The 17,579-nt window shown below is 41.1% G+C and overlaps 1 protein-coding gene across 2 annotated transcripts in view; it reads left to right on the top strand.

Moving 5' to 3' along the window:
- The window catches only part of fndc1 (fibronectin type III domain containing 1), a 47,380-nt gene that overhangs the window by 11,225 nt on the left and 18,576 nt on the right, over positions 1 to 17,579 (top strand). For both annotated transcript variants that reach the window (XM_073853065.1, XM_073853064.1), the window contains 11 exons: positions 6,338 to 6,547; positions 6,703 to 6,801; positions 6,892 to 7,012; positions 7,587 to 7,774; positions 8,342 to 8,449; positions 9,562 to 9,750; positions 9,840 to 12,041; positions 12,141 to 12,256; positions 14,008 to 14,119; positions 14,197 to 14,562; positions 17,235 to 17,381. In XM_073853065.1, coding sequence (XP_073709166.1) covers positions 6,338 to 6,547; positions 6,703 to 6,801; positions 6,892 to 7,012; positions 7,587 to 7,774; positions 8,342 to 8,449; positions 9,562 to 9,750; positions 9,840 to 12,041; positions 12,141 to 12,256; positions 14,008 to 14,119; positions 14,197 to 14,562; positions 17,235 to 17,381 — 3,858 coding nt within the window. The remainder of the gene's footprint in view (positions 1 to 6,337; positions 6,548 to 6,702; positions 6,802 to 6,891; positions 7,013 to 7,586; positions 7,775 to 8,341; positions 8,450 to 9,561; positions 9,751 to 9,839; positions 12,042 to 12,140; positions 12,257 to 14,007; positions 14,120 to 14,196; positions 14,563 to 17,234; positions 17,382 to 17,579) is intronic.

The raw sequence follows: 17,579 nt of genomic DNA, 5'->3' as shown, positions 1-17,579 counted from the left end.
AATAAACCATGGTTTCAAACAATCTTTGCAAATGGCCATTTTCATGCGTCACACCTAAATCATAGAGAGAAGGCCGCAATATTTTGACAAACTAAAGTTAATAGGTGGTAAAGCGTACAAGCAGTATTAATTAAGATATTAGCCTAATATTTCACCTACCTGTGTCTTGTTTTCTTGTGGTTTTGTGACAGAGCCCTGACACTTCCATCATGTCTCGTTTTTATGTTGTTTGTGTGCCTTGTTTCTTGTTGGAGTGTGGTGTTCGGATCTCGGCACTCATGTCTTGTTGAGCTTCGGTTTCGTGTCGGGGTTCGGACACTCACACTCCATGTTCTGTCTTGCATGCGGTCTCGAGGTTGCTCGGGCCGTACGCTCTCCTGTCATGTGGATTTGTGTTTTGTATAGCACGTGGTTTGTGTTCAACTGCATGCTTTTCTTGTTGTCTTGTGTTGTTGTTGCATGCAGCTTGTGTTTTTCGGCTGCATGCTTTCATGTCATGTTTTGTGTGAACACGCAACTTTTGAACACGTTTTCTCATTGTCTGTGTGTTCGTGTCTTGTTTTGTTCAAGCACATGTGTGATTGCATTGCTGGCCATGTGCTTGTGTTTTTGTTTTGTGTGAGCACATAGATTTTGTCTTGTTTGGTTTCTTGTGCCATGTGCTCTCAGTCTATAGTCATGACCCCACCCATCTTGTTCCTGATTATTGGTTCATTTGCCCCACCTGTGTTTTCCTCGTTACCTGCCTCATTTGCTCCCTACTTATGCTGCATTCCAGGCAGGTTTTTGAGTCTGTAAATCATGACTTTAAACAAATGCCTTTTGTTCCTCAGTTTTTTGCACTCTTCTCCTTAATTTGATCAAACTTATGGCAATCTATAGTACTCCAAATGTTTTTCCTGGTCTGACCAATTAGTACAGCCCAAAACATGACAATACAGTAATTGACCATTTTCAGCAGCAATAATCAGCAAAATATGTGAGTTTCATTCAGGGGTCCGTTCTTCGTACGTCGCTTGATACGTCCGAGATGAATTGACACATCTAAGATGAGATCATCGTGCTAATTACGATGTGGTTAATTTGGTTCTTGGAGCACACCTGTTGTTGATGATTAGTATGGCTGGATTGAGTTGTCTAGGATTATTGCGTGTTCGTGCATTGGTTTAAAAGGCGATATGTATCGATAGTAGAAACACTGATCACAACCCCTTCGATTGGTTGACGAAATGGCAAAAGAGTGAGCTCAATCTTTTTTTCTCAAGCGGAGCAAGAGCTTTTATTAGAGGGTTATGGAGAATTTCAAACTTTAATAAAGACACAGGGAAACACAGCAAATCATGCAAAAGCCAGGAGAGAGGGCTGGCAAAAAGTAGTGAACAAAATAAAAGCGTTAGTGCTGCCCATGTTACATGTTTTTTCCTTTATATGTTATTTTATTTATATTTTTATATACACTATCGTTCAAAAGTTTGGGGTCAGTAAGACTTGTAATAGTCTTTAAAGAGGTCTCTTATGCTCATCAAGGCTGCATTTATTTGATTAAAAAACAGTAATAATGCAAAATGTTTTTACAATATAAAGTTTTTTTATTTTAACATACTTTAAAATATAATTTATTCCTGTGATGAAAAGCTGAATTTTTATCAGCTGTTACTCCAGTCTTAAGTGTCACATGATCCTTCAGAAATCATCCTAATATGCTGATTTATTATTAGAATGATCAAAGTTGGATAATATCAACAGTTGTGCTGCCAAATATTTTTTGGAACCTGTGATTTTTTTTTTTTCAGGATTCTTTCATGAAAAACAAATATATTTTTATAACAATGTAAATAATTTATTATTAACTTTTAATAAACTTTTAATTATTAACTTAATACATCCTTGGTGAATAAAAGTATTAATTTCTTTTAAAAAAATAATAAAAATGTACTGACCCCAAACTTTTGAACGGTAGTGTATATATATATATATATATATATATTGTGTGTGTAGCTGTGGTCATCATTCGTGTGTGAATCGTCGTAATTATTTTCTACACTTTCTTGCAAGTTACCTTTCTTTTCCCACGTGAGTCAGTCGGCGTCAGTCGTGCTCTTTAACAAGTCCACAACAATCAAATCCAGCTAACTGAGTACGAAGAACGGACCCCAGTTCAGTGGCATTGTTTACATTCAGTGCTGCCAATATGGCCGAGTGATGATGCGTCGTGAAACCCCTCTATAAAAAGAAACCAGTAAGAAATACACAAATCAGTATGAGAGCGAATTTAATATAAAGAAACATGATAGATTACATAATAACATAATAGTATACATAAAAAGTTTTGGGCTGTACTAATCGGTCGGACTGGGAAAAACATTTGGAGTACTATAGACTGACAAAAGTTCAAGTCAAGTAGAAGACTGCAAAAGACTGTCTAAGGAAAGAAGGCATTTGTGTTTGGCCAAACGGAACCAGGATATCGTACTAAATCTACTTCTCTATATGATTTTTCCACGTTTTTCCCATGGTTTAGACAGCATCAATTAGTAGAACAATGTATTCAGTAGGACATCAACCGTGCAATCCATGCTGTTGTTTACATCCAAGTATCTCCAATATGGCCATGCATCCAGTTAACTGACCAAACCGTGATGTAATTGCAAACCCTCTATTAATTTTTAACCAGTCATCCATTGCGCTAACCTGTTTTATCATATATAGCCGAGAAATGTTATTGATACTTACCTTAATTTTACCTGGTTTTCTACTAAGACCTTTTCAATGCCACACTGGTTGAACCATCACAATCAACCTTTAAATTGCACACAGATTCTAATGAGGAAGTGTGACTACAACCGATCATCTGAGAATGATTAAAGGAGCGAATAAAAGGACAGATGGATGGAGAAACAGAGGGGCTGTTTTTCATTATCCTCTCAGGGATGTACGGCACACCAGAGGGAGAGGCAGAGAGATGCGCGTGAAGCAGTGTGTTGAAGGAAAGAGAGGAGGAAGGCTGTCTGACTGTCTCATTCGCCTGCCAAGTCCTGTCAGATGGGGATTACAGTAAAGCAATAAGAGAAAGGAAGTGAGAGTGCACATGACTGTAAACTGTGTGGCCTTGTAAGTGTACTACTTTAGCAAATCTATGTGTCTCTGTTATCTGCCAGTGTTTTTGTTTTATAAGGAATTGCAAACATGAGTCATCCTCTGTGAAGTATAATTGGATTTAAAAGACCAAGACCACTTGTGAAAACACTTCTTCATTCTTTTTTGTATTTAATACAACTTTTTTGCTTTTCAATGTATGTGTGCTTCAGTGTAAGTAAGAGCATTTAATGTTTTTAATAAAGGTGTTAACACCGTTGTCACAGCCAGTGCAGGATTGACGAGGCGAAAGTCAAAGTCAAATAACGAATACTTTTAATCTTGATTTCCAAGGAAGAGACAGGGGATTTCCACACACACTGAACACATGAAAATCAAAAATGACCGACAAAGGACTGAACTCAAAGACTGACTATAAAGGCAAACTAATCAAGCTACACAGGTGAAAACGATAATGACTTAACAAGAACTAATCACAGGACTAAACCAAAATCATACAAACTGACAGGGGGAGACAGAAGGAGAACCCAAATCTCAACAGTGCAAACACAAGGCAAATGACAAGAGACATAAGGAGACATGTGACATTATCTCCCGGTAGGCGCGTCTCGCGCCGTGATAGAAACACCAGGGAGGGGGGGCGGGCGCTCTGGAGGCCTTTACGGGGCAGGACCTTGCTGGGTTGGGAAGGCCTCCAGGGCGGAACAGGAAGCCATGGCGGGTCAGGCGGCCACGGCCGGACAGGCAGTTCCAGTGGCCATGGCGGGTCAGGCGGCCACGGCCGGACAGGCAGTTCCAGTGGCCATGGCTGGGCAGCCCCCGTGGCCTTGGCCTCCGTCCTCGGCCCGGCCACGTTGGCTAGGGGTATATAGCGCCCCCCCAAAATTTTCTTTGGGGAATTCAGGGGTTTGGCAGGACTGTTTGACAGAGTGGGTTCTGTAAGGCTGGACAGGACCAGCGGAGGCTCTGGAAGGCTGGGCTGGGCCAGCGGAGGCTCTGGAAGGCTGGGCTGGACCCGCTGAGGCTCTGGACGGCTGGACGGGACCAGCGAAGGCTCTGGACGGCTGGACGGGACCAGCGAAGGCTCTGGACGGCTGGATTGCACCAGTGGAGAGTCTGGAGGACTGGACGTAACCAGCGAAGGCTCTGGACGGCTGGATTGCACCAGTGGAGAGTCTGGAGGACTGGACGTAACCAGCGAAGGCTCTGGAAGGCTGGATTGCACCAGCGGAGGCTCTGGAGGACTGGACGTAACCAGCGAGGGTTCAGGATGGCTGGACGGAACCAGCGAAGGATCTGGACGGCTGGACGGGACCAGCGGAGGATCAGGAAGGCTGGGCGGAACCAGCGAAGGCTCAGGACGGCGCTCTTGAGGAGCGGGCTCTGGACGGCGCTCTAGAGGAGCGGGCTCTGGACGGCGCTCTTGAGCGGGCTCTGGACGGCGCTCTTGAGGGGGCTCTGGACGGCGCTCTTGAGGGGGCTCTGGACGGCGCTCTTGAGGGGGCTCTGGACGGCGCTCTTGAGGAGCGGGCTCTGGACGGCGCTCTTGAGGAGCGGGCTCTGGACGGCTGGACGACCCCAGTGGAGATTCAGGAGGGCTGGGCGTCTCCAGCGGAGACACTGAAGGAGCTAGCTCTGGGCGAGCGGTCACTGGAGGGCGCTCTGGCGGCGCAGTCACTGGAGGGCGCTCTGGCGGCGCAGACACTGGAGGGCGCTCTGGCGGCGCAGTCACTGGAGGGCGCTCTGGCGGCGCAGTCACTGGAGGGCGCTCTGGCGGCGCAGACACTGGAGGGCGCTCTGGCGGCGCAGACACTGGAGGGCGCTCTGGCGGCGCAGTCACTGGAGGGCGCTCTGGCGGCGCAGTCACTGGAGGGCGCTCTGGCGGCGCAGTCACTGGAGGGCGCTCTGGCGGCGCAGTCACTGGAGGGTCAGGAAGGCTGGGCGGAACCAGCGGGGATTCTGGACGACTGGATGAGACTGGTGGAGATTCAGGACGGCTGGGAAGAACAATCTCTCCAAACCAGTCAATCAAATCTTCTTCCACATCGTCCATTCTGTCGACCATCTTGGCCGGGGAATCAGGAACTGCGGCCATCTTGGCCGGGGAATCAGGGACTGTGGCCATCTTGACAGCCTTGGGCTTTGCCGCCCTCTTGCGTGCGGATTTGTGTGTAGCAGCCGTCTTGTGAGCTGGCGTGGCAGCAGTCAGCGGAACAATGCTGAGGAAGGCCACGGAGCTTTGGATTGTGACAGGGCGCTTGGGGCGCGGCAGGTGGTCTGAGCCGTTGATGAGGCATGTGGTGAGCACCGGCTTGGGATGAGCTGGAGCGACGCGGCGTGCATCTGAGGGGACTGGACAAGGATCTATTTCTGCAAGCTCAATGTTAGAGCCATTCAAATAAAGAATGAAGTTGACAAAATCTACAAACGAAAGATCGTGAATGGACAGATCACTACGGATAATGTCCTTGTCCAGCCCCAACAGAAATACCACGCTGATAGATGCGTGGGGCCAGCTCACCAGATGATACAGCTCGGTAAACTCAGCCACATACCTCTCCAACTCCCGACTGCCCTGCCGCAAACTCCACAGCCGTTCCTCAGCACTTACTTTTGGGTCGGTCATTCTGTCACAGCCGGTGCAGGATTGACGAGTCGAAAGTCAAAGTCAAATAACGAATACTTTTAATCTTGATTTCCAAGGAAGAGACAGGGGATTTCCACACACACTGAACACATGAAAATCAAAAATGACCGACAAAGGACTGAACTCAAAGACTGACTATAAAGGCAAACTAATCAAGCTACACAGGTGAAAACGATAATGACTTAACAAGAACTAATCACAGGACTAAACCAAAATCATACAAACTGACAGGGGGAGACAGAAGGAGAAACCAAATCTCAACAGTGCAAACACAAGGCAAATGACAAGAGACATAAGGAGACATGTGACAACCGTCAGCATCAAATGTCTGAATTTCTTCATATCACACCATAAGGTTTATTACATATTTCAAAACCTAAAGCTTTGTTTCAATGTTTAAATTTGATTTTGAATGCCAAGTTTTCAGTTTGGACTCACACTTTATGGACTGTTTGATAATGTAAAATAAACCACATTTAAAACAACAAACGTTGGTCCAAAGTGCTGTACAGCATAAAATTGTAATAATAACAGAATCTAAGTGATTATTAAACTTCAATGTCAACATTATTTGCTCTGTCTCTCTTTCATTAGGCAGGATGGTGTCTATAACTTCATCAGAGATTAACCCACGGCCCCCAACTCAGAGGACAGCACTAGGGCAGCAAAGAGCCCCTCAGTCATCCTCAGGACCAGAACCCCCTCATCAAGTTGGACGCCTCCCTCTGCGACCCCAAAACAAACACAGAGTGGATCTCAGCCAGCACCAAGCAGACCAGCGCAATGCTAACAAGCAAAAACTGGGTAAGATGTTTGACGGTGGCTAAGAGAAATAGTTTTTGAGATATACATACTGTATCTTTGTAAATAGAGCTCAGATTGCATGTCTTCAGTATGTCCCATAGCAGGTAATGTGTAATGATACGTGGCCGTATCTGGTATCCCCCCTCTGTTCGTAGCGTCTGAGTCCGTCTATGTGGTATCACTGCAGGCACCCAGAGCCCAGGGGAGGAGTGCACCCATCACCACGACCACCTTGAATAAAAAAGTAACAACAGGTATATCACAGATCACACTCCATATGCAGTATTTTGACTCGCTCAAATCTAATATTCATTCTTTGTCATCCTCTATATCCTTTATATCAGAGCCAGAAGTTGTGGATGAAGTAGAGGACATCACAGTTAGAGTATTGTCTCCTCAGTCTGTCCTGATCACATGGCTTGATCCACTTGTTGAAAAGAAGAAGGAAATACCAGGGGGATCCAGGTAAAAATTGATTTCAGCATTTTTAAAATGATGGAAGTTCAAAAGAAAAGCATTATTTGAAACACAAATCTATACTGTGAATGACTTTAATGTATCCTTTCTGAAAAGTGACCTTTTGAACTATATGTGACCCTGAACCACAAAACCAGTCATAAATGTCAATTTTTCGAAATTGAGATTTATACAGCATCTAAAAGCTTTCCATTGATGTATGGTTTGTTAGGATAGGAAAATATTTGTTCAAGATACAACTATTTGAAGATCTGGAATCTGAGGATTCAAAAAAATCTAAATATTGAGAAATTGCTATTAAAGTTGTCAAAATTAAGTTCTTAGCAATGCATATTACTAATCAGAAATTAAGTTTTGATATATTTACAGTAGGAAATTTACAAAATATCTTAATGGAAATTTACAAAATCACTTAATATCCTAATTATTTTTGGCATAAAAAAAAAATCGATCATTTTGACCCATACAGTGTATTTTTGGCAATTGCTAAAAATATACCCATGCTACTTAAGGCAGGATCACATATAGTATATTTTTAGCTTTATAATTAATATATTTGCAGGTTTTACACAGTGAAATACAGAGAGAAAGGAGAATCTGCTCGATGGGAATATAAGGACACCACTCAGCGACGTCTCATAATTGAAACACTCTCTGCGGACAGCATGTACGAGTTTTCTATTTCTATCTCGCAAGGAGATCAGAAGGGAAAATGGAGTGCATCTGTGTTCCAGAGAACCCCTGAATCTGGTTTGTTTACACTCCTTGATCTTTAACCCAGATGTTTTGCTGAGTTTGGATTGCTAAGCAGATAAATCCAAATAGTATTTATTATTATAGACATAATTATCTACAAACTAAAAAGGTCAATGTCAGGTGGTATTAAAATAGTATTAAAACAGAACAGTGTTCAACATGCAGAATTATAAGATTATGATTAAGTCACTAGAAGTTTTTTTCCCCTTTAATATGGCTAATGAAGCAAAGGATAAACAAAAGGGTGTCTGTATTGTATTGTACACTCATACAAATTCGCACACACTCAAAACAATCTTGCCCTGTTTTTTGAAACCATGTAAGCATGTTCTAACTGCCTATTACAGTGTAATATCACTGTTTACTGCTTGTTTTGAATATTTGTTTGGAGTGATCAGAATGACCTCATTCCCATGGAGAACATAAAATCTTTTGTTTCCATTTGAACTAAGGCAGAGAAAAATAATTAAAGTTCAAGAGAATACCCAGTGCTCCATGTTATTTGTTTAACAATTTGTTTGTCAGTCATAATTTAACTTTCTCCCACTTTTGTCTATACAGCTCCTTCTGGCCCTCCAGAAAATTTTCAAGTAAAACCACTTAGAGGAAAAGGTACTGCTGTCACAGCAACCTGGGATCCACCTGAGCAAACAAATGGGCGAATAAGAGGTAAGACCACAACATAGTAGGGCTGGGCAAAAAATATTGATTTCTTGATTTAAATCTATTCTCATGTTTACGAAACTATATTGATTCTTAAATCCTAAAAATCAATTAGTCTAGCCTGTTTTCAATTAATGAACGGAACATTGTAGCACACGTCCCATTTAATAAATCGTAATAAGTTATCTCAGATTTTAAATTCTGTACATTTTATTACAGTATTCAAACAATAGATGCCGTTTTGGCATTGTTTAATGTGGAGTGACAGATCGCTGTATCACCTCTGTTCAAGAGAAGCGGCAGTGCAAAGCGCATTTGAACTGATCATCTCCTCGCTTTAATACCTGTTCATCATAAAAAACACGAATAAACATCCAAAGGTATGTTAAAAGAAAGGGTACAACTTACCGAAATCTGTCTCCTGTCTTATGTAATCAGTCATTTAGTGTTTCAACCGCGCAAAGACATCAATACAGCAGCTTGTGAACAATGTCAAGTAACTTCACATTTACCTCAGAACATATTCGTGACCATAAACTTGTTAGTCAGCTAGAACAATTAACTTTTAGAGTGCTAAATATATGCACCATATTTGTATTTGTTTATTATGTAGTGCACCCAACATTACTCTCTTGTCTTACTTATAGTTGTAAATGCATATTTAGCTGCATATGAGAGTGTATTTTAACACTGATAATATTTTATTCAGATATCTGTCAGCTCGTTCTATGACTTTTGGAATATGCCCTACATAAAGAACAGAAAACGACTTTGGCATTTGGAGAGTAAAACATTACTAATAGTTGACCATATGTCTTCCATGAAACCACTTATCTGTGTGCAGTGCCAAAATATATGGGAATGATAAGCCTTCAGTATTACAGTTTCTTCAGCAGACATGCAAAGCACCATTCTGTAACGCTAAACCAACACAAATGTACATGTGGAAACACAAACCATTCCTTGTTCATGCAGAAGGAACTTTCCTTTTTAGTGTGTTATCCTTGGCCTAGATTTATTGGTTCAATCCTTGGTATTCCCAGTGTTCATTGGAAAATATTCAGCTATGGTATCCAAATGAAATTGACCGTACTGATTGATATGACACCTACTTCCAGAATACATCCTTTCCTATGCTCCTGCTATGAAACCGTTTGGCACAAAGTCAGTTACATACCGTGGCACCACCACCTCTGCTACCATCGATGGACTTGCGCCAGGTGACCGCTATATCTTCAAAATCCGTGGAGTCAATAGGAAGGGCCAAGGACCACAGACTAAAGCCATTATTGTTGCAATGCCTGGATGTAAGTATTCCCAACAGATGTTTTCCCCAATAAACTTTAGCAGCTTTACAGAAACGTGGTTAAGACTGGTATCTTAATTTTGTCTCCAGCCAGCACTACTCACTTAAGGAATACAGACGGCCACCAGACAAGTCAAAGTGCCTCCAAGACATCATCAAACAATGAATCAGACAATCAGGAGCCAGATGAGATGGAAGAGTCCTATACTCAGACCACAACTCAAGCGCCACCCACCAACAGACGAGGACGCCCTCTTTCTCAAACAAGGTCCTATCACAGCATCTTCTCCTCTGTGAGGGGCTCTGTCAGAAATGGAGGTTCTAGCTCAAGGTCAAACTCACATTCATCCTCCAAAGATAAAGAAGGAAATACAAATGAGGAAGAGAAGCCAACAGACAGTCCAACAGAAGAGGAAATCACAGCAAATGAGGCTAGCGAGGACACAAAACCAGAGAGCAGTAATAATGCATCACCACAAACAGAGGAACATTCAAAACACTCACCTGACACTAAAGAATCAAAACCCAATCAGTCTGAATCTGTCCATAAAACAACAGAGAATAAACGTGCTTCTTGGACCCCTCGCACATCCTCAATCATTGATATTAGCAGATTAAGAAGGCCAAATTCTCGATCAAGAACGCGAAGTGAAGATTCTTCAAGTTCATCGCAAAGCCAAGAGTCTGCAGCTACAAGAAAGGACCTAACAACGGTCTCCTATCCTGAGGGAAAGAACTCTTACAATCAGATAAGCGTCACTGATAGGACACCTTTACCTAAGGAATCTAGGCCTGAACCAGTGAAAGAATCAGAATCATCCTCATCCATCTCTTCTTCTTCAGCTTCCTCAGCATCATCTTCATCATCTTCTTCTTCCACTTCATCTTCTTCAGCATCTTCTCCTTCATCATCTTTACCATCATCATCAGGTACAAGAAGGATTTCCTCCACGTCAGGTCGAGTCCCAAGTTCAGGATCTGGTGCCATGTACCCTAATGGAAGAAGAGTTGGAATTTCAACTAGAGCTCAGAGACTTCAAATAGCAAAACACAAACCTGATTCATCATCATCTTCATCATCATCATCTGCTTCTTCACAATCCACACTGCCAACAGGAACCAGGACAAACAGTCACGATACTACAGAGGACCATGATATCAATGACAAGAACACAGAAATAGAGGACACAAAGGCTGAACAACCAACTGAAGAAACTAAAAAAAAACATTCGGATACAACTAAAGAGGAACACCCAGAACAAAAAGAAAATAATAACAAAGAAGAGAAAAGTAATAGTTATGGTTCCACTTCCCATTCTTCTTCAAGGACTAACTCTTCCACAACGGGAAGAAGTTCACCCCTTTCATTACCAAACCGAAATTCTAGGTTAGTTACAGGGAGTCGAAGACAAGACGGGAGAATACCTTGGAGTAGAACTGCCTCATCTGTAGGTGCAGGAAGGCCAATTATTAACAGATTTCCTTCTCGTTCTTCTGCTGTGAGCTCTCAAGACACTAGTGATAAAACCAAAATTTCACCCACAACATACCCTTCAAAGCATGAGGTTAATCCGGTCTCAAATAAACCTAATGTGCTAAATAAAAAAACAAATGTTGCAAATAATCCCAGTAATAATGAAGATGTAAAAATAAGCAATGATCATGAAGATGATTATCTTTACGAGGGAAGCAAAGAGACCTTGGAGAGGCGAAGCAAAGATGCCACCTCAACTGCAGCACCTAAAACTACTACCACCACCACTACCACCAGAACAACCACAACAACTACGAGCGAACCTCACAGACCTGTCCCAAACCTTGAGAAAGAAAGTGTGGATAGGGAACAAAGTAGTACCAGTAGCAGTTCAAAGTCACTTCCTTCAGTTGCCCAAAGAGTCCCTATTTTGGCTTCTACTGATCGGGTCCGCTCACCTGTGGTAGCAAGCCGTCTGAAAGGTTCACGGTTCCCTAGTAGGGTGTATCCAGTACAACACAGAAGAATGGGCACAACATCTACACGACAGTCCTCTTCAGCATCTTCATCTGCCTCCTCTCAAAACAGTCCAGCAGAATCCCCACTTATCTCAGATCGAGACACAGCTGACAGGAGTAATACTAATGTTAGGCTCGCCCCAAGTTCAGTTTCCCGCTCTTCCCATGGGTTGTCTGCTGGTGAAAGCTCTAGAGGAAATACATCTCCTGAGTCTCGGAATCCAGTGATGGGATCAAGGCTGCAGTCAATTTCAAAGGAAAACACTCCAGTCAGTGGCTACAAACCTAGTTATGAAAAAGGTAAACATTATGCTGTCTGCAAGGATGTGCATGCTGTTCAAAACAATTTTGGTGTGTGCATAACTACACTTTGAATCATTTTTCTACTTCCATGTTCAGGCAAAAACGGACGCCCGAATCTCACAGCTGCAAATGGCAAAGTATCCTCAACATCTGATGAAAATACTAAACCAAATGGAGTCCGACATATCACAGGTCCTGATGGAACAAAATGGGTGTGTTTATTTGCAGTGTTAATTCATTAGCTTTCGCACCACGTAGCATGGTGGTTCCTAGAGAACTAATTTCTCCTATGGGATATTTTCCTGGCTGTTTTCCCCACTGGCATCTGGAACTCTCAAGCGGCTGACAGCGATGTCTTTATTTGCAACATTTACAAATGTCAAAAACTACCAAATGAAGGACGCCGTGATCGGAGCTGTTTTTGTTGTGTGTCTCGGGTTTCATGATAACAGAGATGGAATGTAAAAGCACAATTTATGCGATTGAAAGAGCATGAAAATCTGACCAAATCTCTAATAACAAATTGCATGTCACTTATCATTGAGGCTGAAAAAAGAACACATTGCTGCAGACAACAGGTAGCTAGATGCTGTTTTCCATGTTCGTGGAGTAAATATTTTTACATGGCTTTTTAAAAAATGGGTAGCGAGTGTTTTGTATGCGTTTGGCCAATCAATACACTTACATCACTGGCAGTTCCAATAGAACTGTTTTAGACCCTACTCTGAAGTAGGAGCTTATTTAGTTCCTCCAAATGGAGATCTTAGATCTAAATACGTTCCTAGTTCCTGCGGTGCGAACACGCCAAAAAGTGGGAACTTCTGCCAGTAGTTCTAGGAACTATGAAAAGGTTACTTTGGTGCGAAAGCCGCTCATGTCCCAAAATCCTTTATAATGTTTTATAAATTATTAATGCCAAGTTCTGTCATGAAACTCTTGATGGCACAGGGTGATGGGTTGTTAATGCCAACACTGGTTTTCACCAGATTCAAGTTCAAGTTCAGCAGCTGCCTTAAAATTTTAAGTTAAATCAGCTTAAAACTACAAGTAATTTTAACTTATTACAATAAAAATAAGTTGAAATGAGTTAAGTTGATTTAAGTTAAAATTTTAAGGCAGCTGCTAAACTTAAGTTTTTAAGTTGAAACTGGTGAAAACTTTTTACAGTGAACTGGTGATATTCACAGCATAAAGTTGGCACAAGCTGATTGGTTCAATGCAGCTATACATTTAAATAGCTGGTTAGCATTCACTAGAGCAGTTCACAACTCGCTTTCAGAGTTCCGCTGAAACCCTCCACCTCCCCAGCTCCACCTGTAGATTTGCTATGGGTTATTTATTATGCTATTTGTGCAGCAGCAGTACGTCTTAAATACTCAAAGCATCATATCGTCATATGTATTGGCAGTAGCAAGTTCCTGTACTTGCTTTGCAGCCGTAGCAGTAATTCAGCAACATAGCAGAGTTATTCCACCAAGACCAAATACATTAACATTGTCATATCCATTGCCATGCTAAAATCTTCAGAGAGTTGTCATAATAGAATTTTATTTACTGCTGGCAAACTTATTGTATACACTTTGTTTCTTTTTCTAAATTTTAAACTAAAGCAAAGTGAACTTTTTACCCATAGCAGGTTTGTAGCACTGATCAATTCATCAATGACTTTAATTTTGTTTAACTGGAACTATTAAAATATTGTAATCATAATATCCATATACATGGCTTCTGTTACGTCTGTTGTCTGAATGCATTAATAAATCAGACAGCACTGCAGTCCAAACATAATTACCTTTAAAGTAATCAAAGACAGTGATGTTAATAGTTTTCTCTCTCTAGGCATGGAAACTCCACGAGCATGGACCTTAGGGACATTTACTCAAGCAAGACTGTTTGACTGTTGTCTGATTTTGTTTTGAAAGAAAGATGCTTCTTCTTTACAAAGTTTCATTCACTCTTTCAGATAGTAGATCTGGATAAGGGTGTCCTAATGAATGAAAATGGAAGAGTCCTTCAGGATTCAAGGGGAAGACCCAGAAAAGTTGTCCTTGGAGAGGATGGCAAGACTATTTTTGGTGAGTGGCTTATAATAGAAATATAGAAAGAAGAAGCCTGTTTTAAACTTGACTTTTATCCGTGTTTGCTATATTAGATGACCAGGGCAGCCCACTGGTAAACCAAGAAGGATTAGCATTATTTGGTCATGGAAGAGACAGTCGGCCTGTGGTTAATCCAAGTGACAAGTACCTTACTGTGGGAGGAAAACCCATTGTGGGCTTGGACCGCCCTAAACCAAGGACTACAACCACTACAACCACAACTACAACTACAACTACATCCACTACAACCACAACTACAACAACACCAGAACCTACAACAACAGAAATGATAACAGAAACACTGGAGGTGTCAACGTTAGCTGCTGAGCCTACATGTCCACCGGGACTTTATTCCCGACTGGACAAGAATGGTTTCCCAGTACTGGATGCTGATGGAGTACTTAACTGCTACTCTGAAGGTGAGATGAACTCTTTGCAGCCAAGCTTAACTCAAATGCATTTCATAATAGAGAATTAAGTAATATGATGTGGATTTGGTATTGTGCATCAAAGCAAAAATGATGGAAAAGATGCTTTTAGGGTGAGACAGAGGTGTTTGGCCCAGTTTGTGACTAGAGTTGGCTCTTGTATAATGAGTCTTGTCACAGGCATGTAGTTTGTACCCACAAGACCTAATCCTCTGTAATTTAGAATCAGTATTCCAAGGATAATGTTAGGTAGGATGTACACAGTAAACCTCAAAGGATATCCCCCTGTCATGCCTGAATAACTTCTGTTTTGCTTTGAATCTGTCTGTGAACAGCATGTTTTTTTGGAGAAACAGTCTTTTCCTCCATTTTTTCCTCTTACTGCTGCCTATTCTTAAATAAAGAAATAACTGCCAGCTTCGTGATTTTATAGGCCAGGGGTCGGAAACCTATGGCACGCAGAGGGACAGTCAATGGCACACAAGCAATAGAGAAAACAGCATACCAATGTACATTTTGAAGTAATCATTCCTCAAAGTCACACAACCTGTTAGGAGCTTTAAATATTATTAAAGTGTTAGAATTAACCTGCACTTGTCTACAGATGTGCATGGCTCTGGCAAACTATTTGTGCAACCACTGTGCATATGAGTCGAATATGTCAAAATGTTAATTATTTTAGCAAAATAAGAAGGATCATACAAAATGCATGTTATTTTTTTTGTTTAGTACTGACCTGAATAAGATATTTTACATAAAAGAAGTTTACATATAATAGTCCACAAGAGAAAATAATAGTTGAATTTATAAAAAATGACCCGTTCAAAAGTTTACATACACTTGATTCTTAATACTGTGTTGTTACCTTTTTTTTTTTCTTTTTTTTTTTTTGTGTTTGTTCATGAGTCCTGAACAGGTAAACTCCCTGCTGTTCTTCAGGAAAAATCCTCCAGGTCCCACAAATTCTTTGGTTTTTCAGCATTTTTGTGTATTTGAACCATTTCCAATGAAGACTGAATGATTTTGAGATCCATCTTTTCACACTGAGGACAACCGAGGAACTCATGCAACACAATAAATTAAGAGCCAGGGGGGGGAAATTTTTTGAATTTGAAGATCAGGGTAAATTTAACTAATTTTGTCTTCTGGGAAACATTGTATGTAGCTTATGAAGAGCAGTACAAAAGGAAAAAAATATGATATTTAGGCAAAATAAGAAAAATGTACGCATCTTCTTTCTCTTTAAAGGTTTTCGCCCCCCCGGCTCGTAATGCATCATGAAGCATCAGTAAGCGTTTGAACCTTCGGTAATAGTTGCATAAAAGTCCCTTAGTTGTCCTCAGTGTGAAAAGATGGATCTCAAAATCATACAGTCATTGTTGGAAATGGTTCAAATACACAAAAATGCTGAACAACCAAAAATGTGTGGGACCTTAAGGATTTTAAGGCAGTTTAACTGTTCAGGGCAAACAAGGGACTCATGAACAACTATCACTAAAAATGTGGATCATTCAGGTAACAACTAATATTTTCTCTTGTGGACTATATAGCGTCTTTTATGTATATTGTCTTATTCAGGTCAGTACTAAATAAAAAATGGTATGCATGTTGTATGATGCCTCTTATTTTAGTAAACTAATTAATATTTTGCAGATTCTGTCAACTTCATGAGAAATGTGAATTCCTAAATTCCAAAGATAATCCTAGAATTCTATCCTGAATTTGGGCTAAATATTACGCTAATCGTTGATGTGGATTGAGTCCACCAGCCCAAATGAAACTGAGCCAAATGAGATGATTTATTTGTACCACTTGAGAACAGGATTCCTCTGGCTTCCAGCTTCCCCAAGAAAACAGTTCAGAGATGAGTTATGGTTATGGTCAGCATGGCATCTGATGATGCTGTTATTAATGAAGATGGTCTTGGCTGATTGTTTTGTTTACTGGCTGCCAAGCTACGAGCAGCTTATTTGTTCTTTTTTCATTTTTGTATGGCCATTTGTACTCCATTTATCTAACTTATTGCACTTCATAGATGCCTTTTCGTTTGCTGTTGTTTAAGGGGGTGCATTCCTGGTTTTTGTTCTTAATATTTCCATACTAAGTGACTTTATAGGTTGCAAAGTGAAGAGCTGTATGATTCACTGTGCACAAACTTGGATGACCTTTCTGGAAGAACAACTAAACCTTGTTGTATAATCATTTGTTATGTAATTCTGCTGGTTTGTTGAACACAGGACAGCTAATGTGGCCAAGCTGCTTTTAGGGACAAGCTTGTTTGCATACAGTTTTAATAATTACTTGGCTTGTCCCAGTAGTAGTTTCCTTGTTGTGACTGGAATCCTTGGGCAAAAGTATATTAACCATAAAGAACAGTTTGGTCACATTCTCACTACTATAACAGCGCAACAGAGCATTAACTTTTCAAACAATATTAAAGAATGTTGTATGTACAGTGGACCTAAAAAATAACTGGGCATCTTAAATCGTACTTAATGGGCATTTCTTTTAAATAACTGCCACTTGGCTTCAGATTTTGTTATATAATACAATGGCGTTCATATATTTTGAAAAATGACTTGAGTGTCCAAACAGTGTGGACCACTGTGAGGTGGGATACAGCATCCTGTGGACTTTAATTCTTCCTGTTTCTGATCTTACAGATGGGCTTTTTGAGGAGACCACAACTCCAGTCCCACTTCCTACCACAACAGAGGCTCCTACAACACAGCCTCCAACTCCTGAGACACGGCCTTTTAACAACACCCCTTCCTCTGAGTTTGATGTGGCTGGAAAGAAACGGTTCACAGGTAATACGTTTGGTTTACAACATATTACAGTTAGTACTCTGGTATAAAATTCTAGATTTTCTGTTCCTATTAGTTCCAAACTCAGCAATACCATGCTGAGATTGAATCTCTCAGGAAACACAACTGGCTGCACATAGTTAATTTCTTTCCAATCACCTCAGCATTTCCTGTAGATGTGAGGCACTGGAGAGTTGAATG

This window comes from Garra rufa, chromosome 13 (assembly GCF_049309525.1).
Source record: "Garra rufa chromosome 13, GarRuf1.0, whole genome shotgun sequence".
NCBI lineage: Eukaryota > Metazoa > Chordata > Actinopteri > Cypriniformes > Cyprinidae > Garra > Garra rufa.
This window is presented reverse-complemented; position numbering and strand designations above follow the sequence as displayed.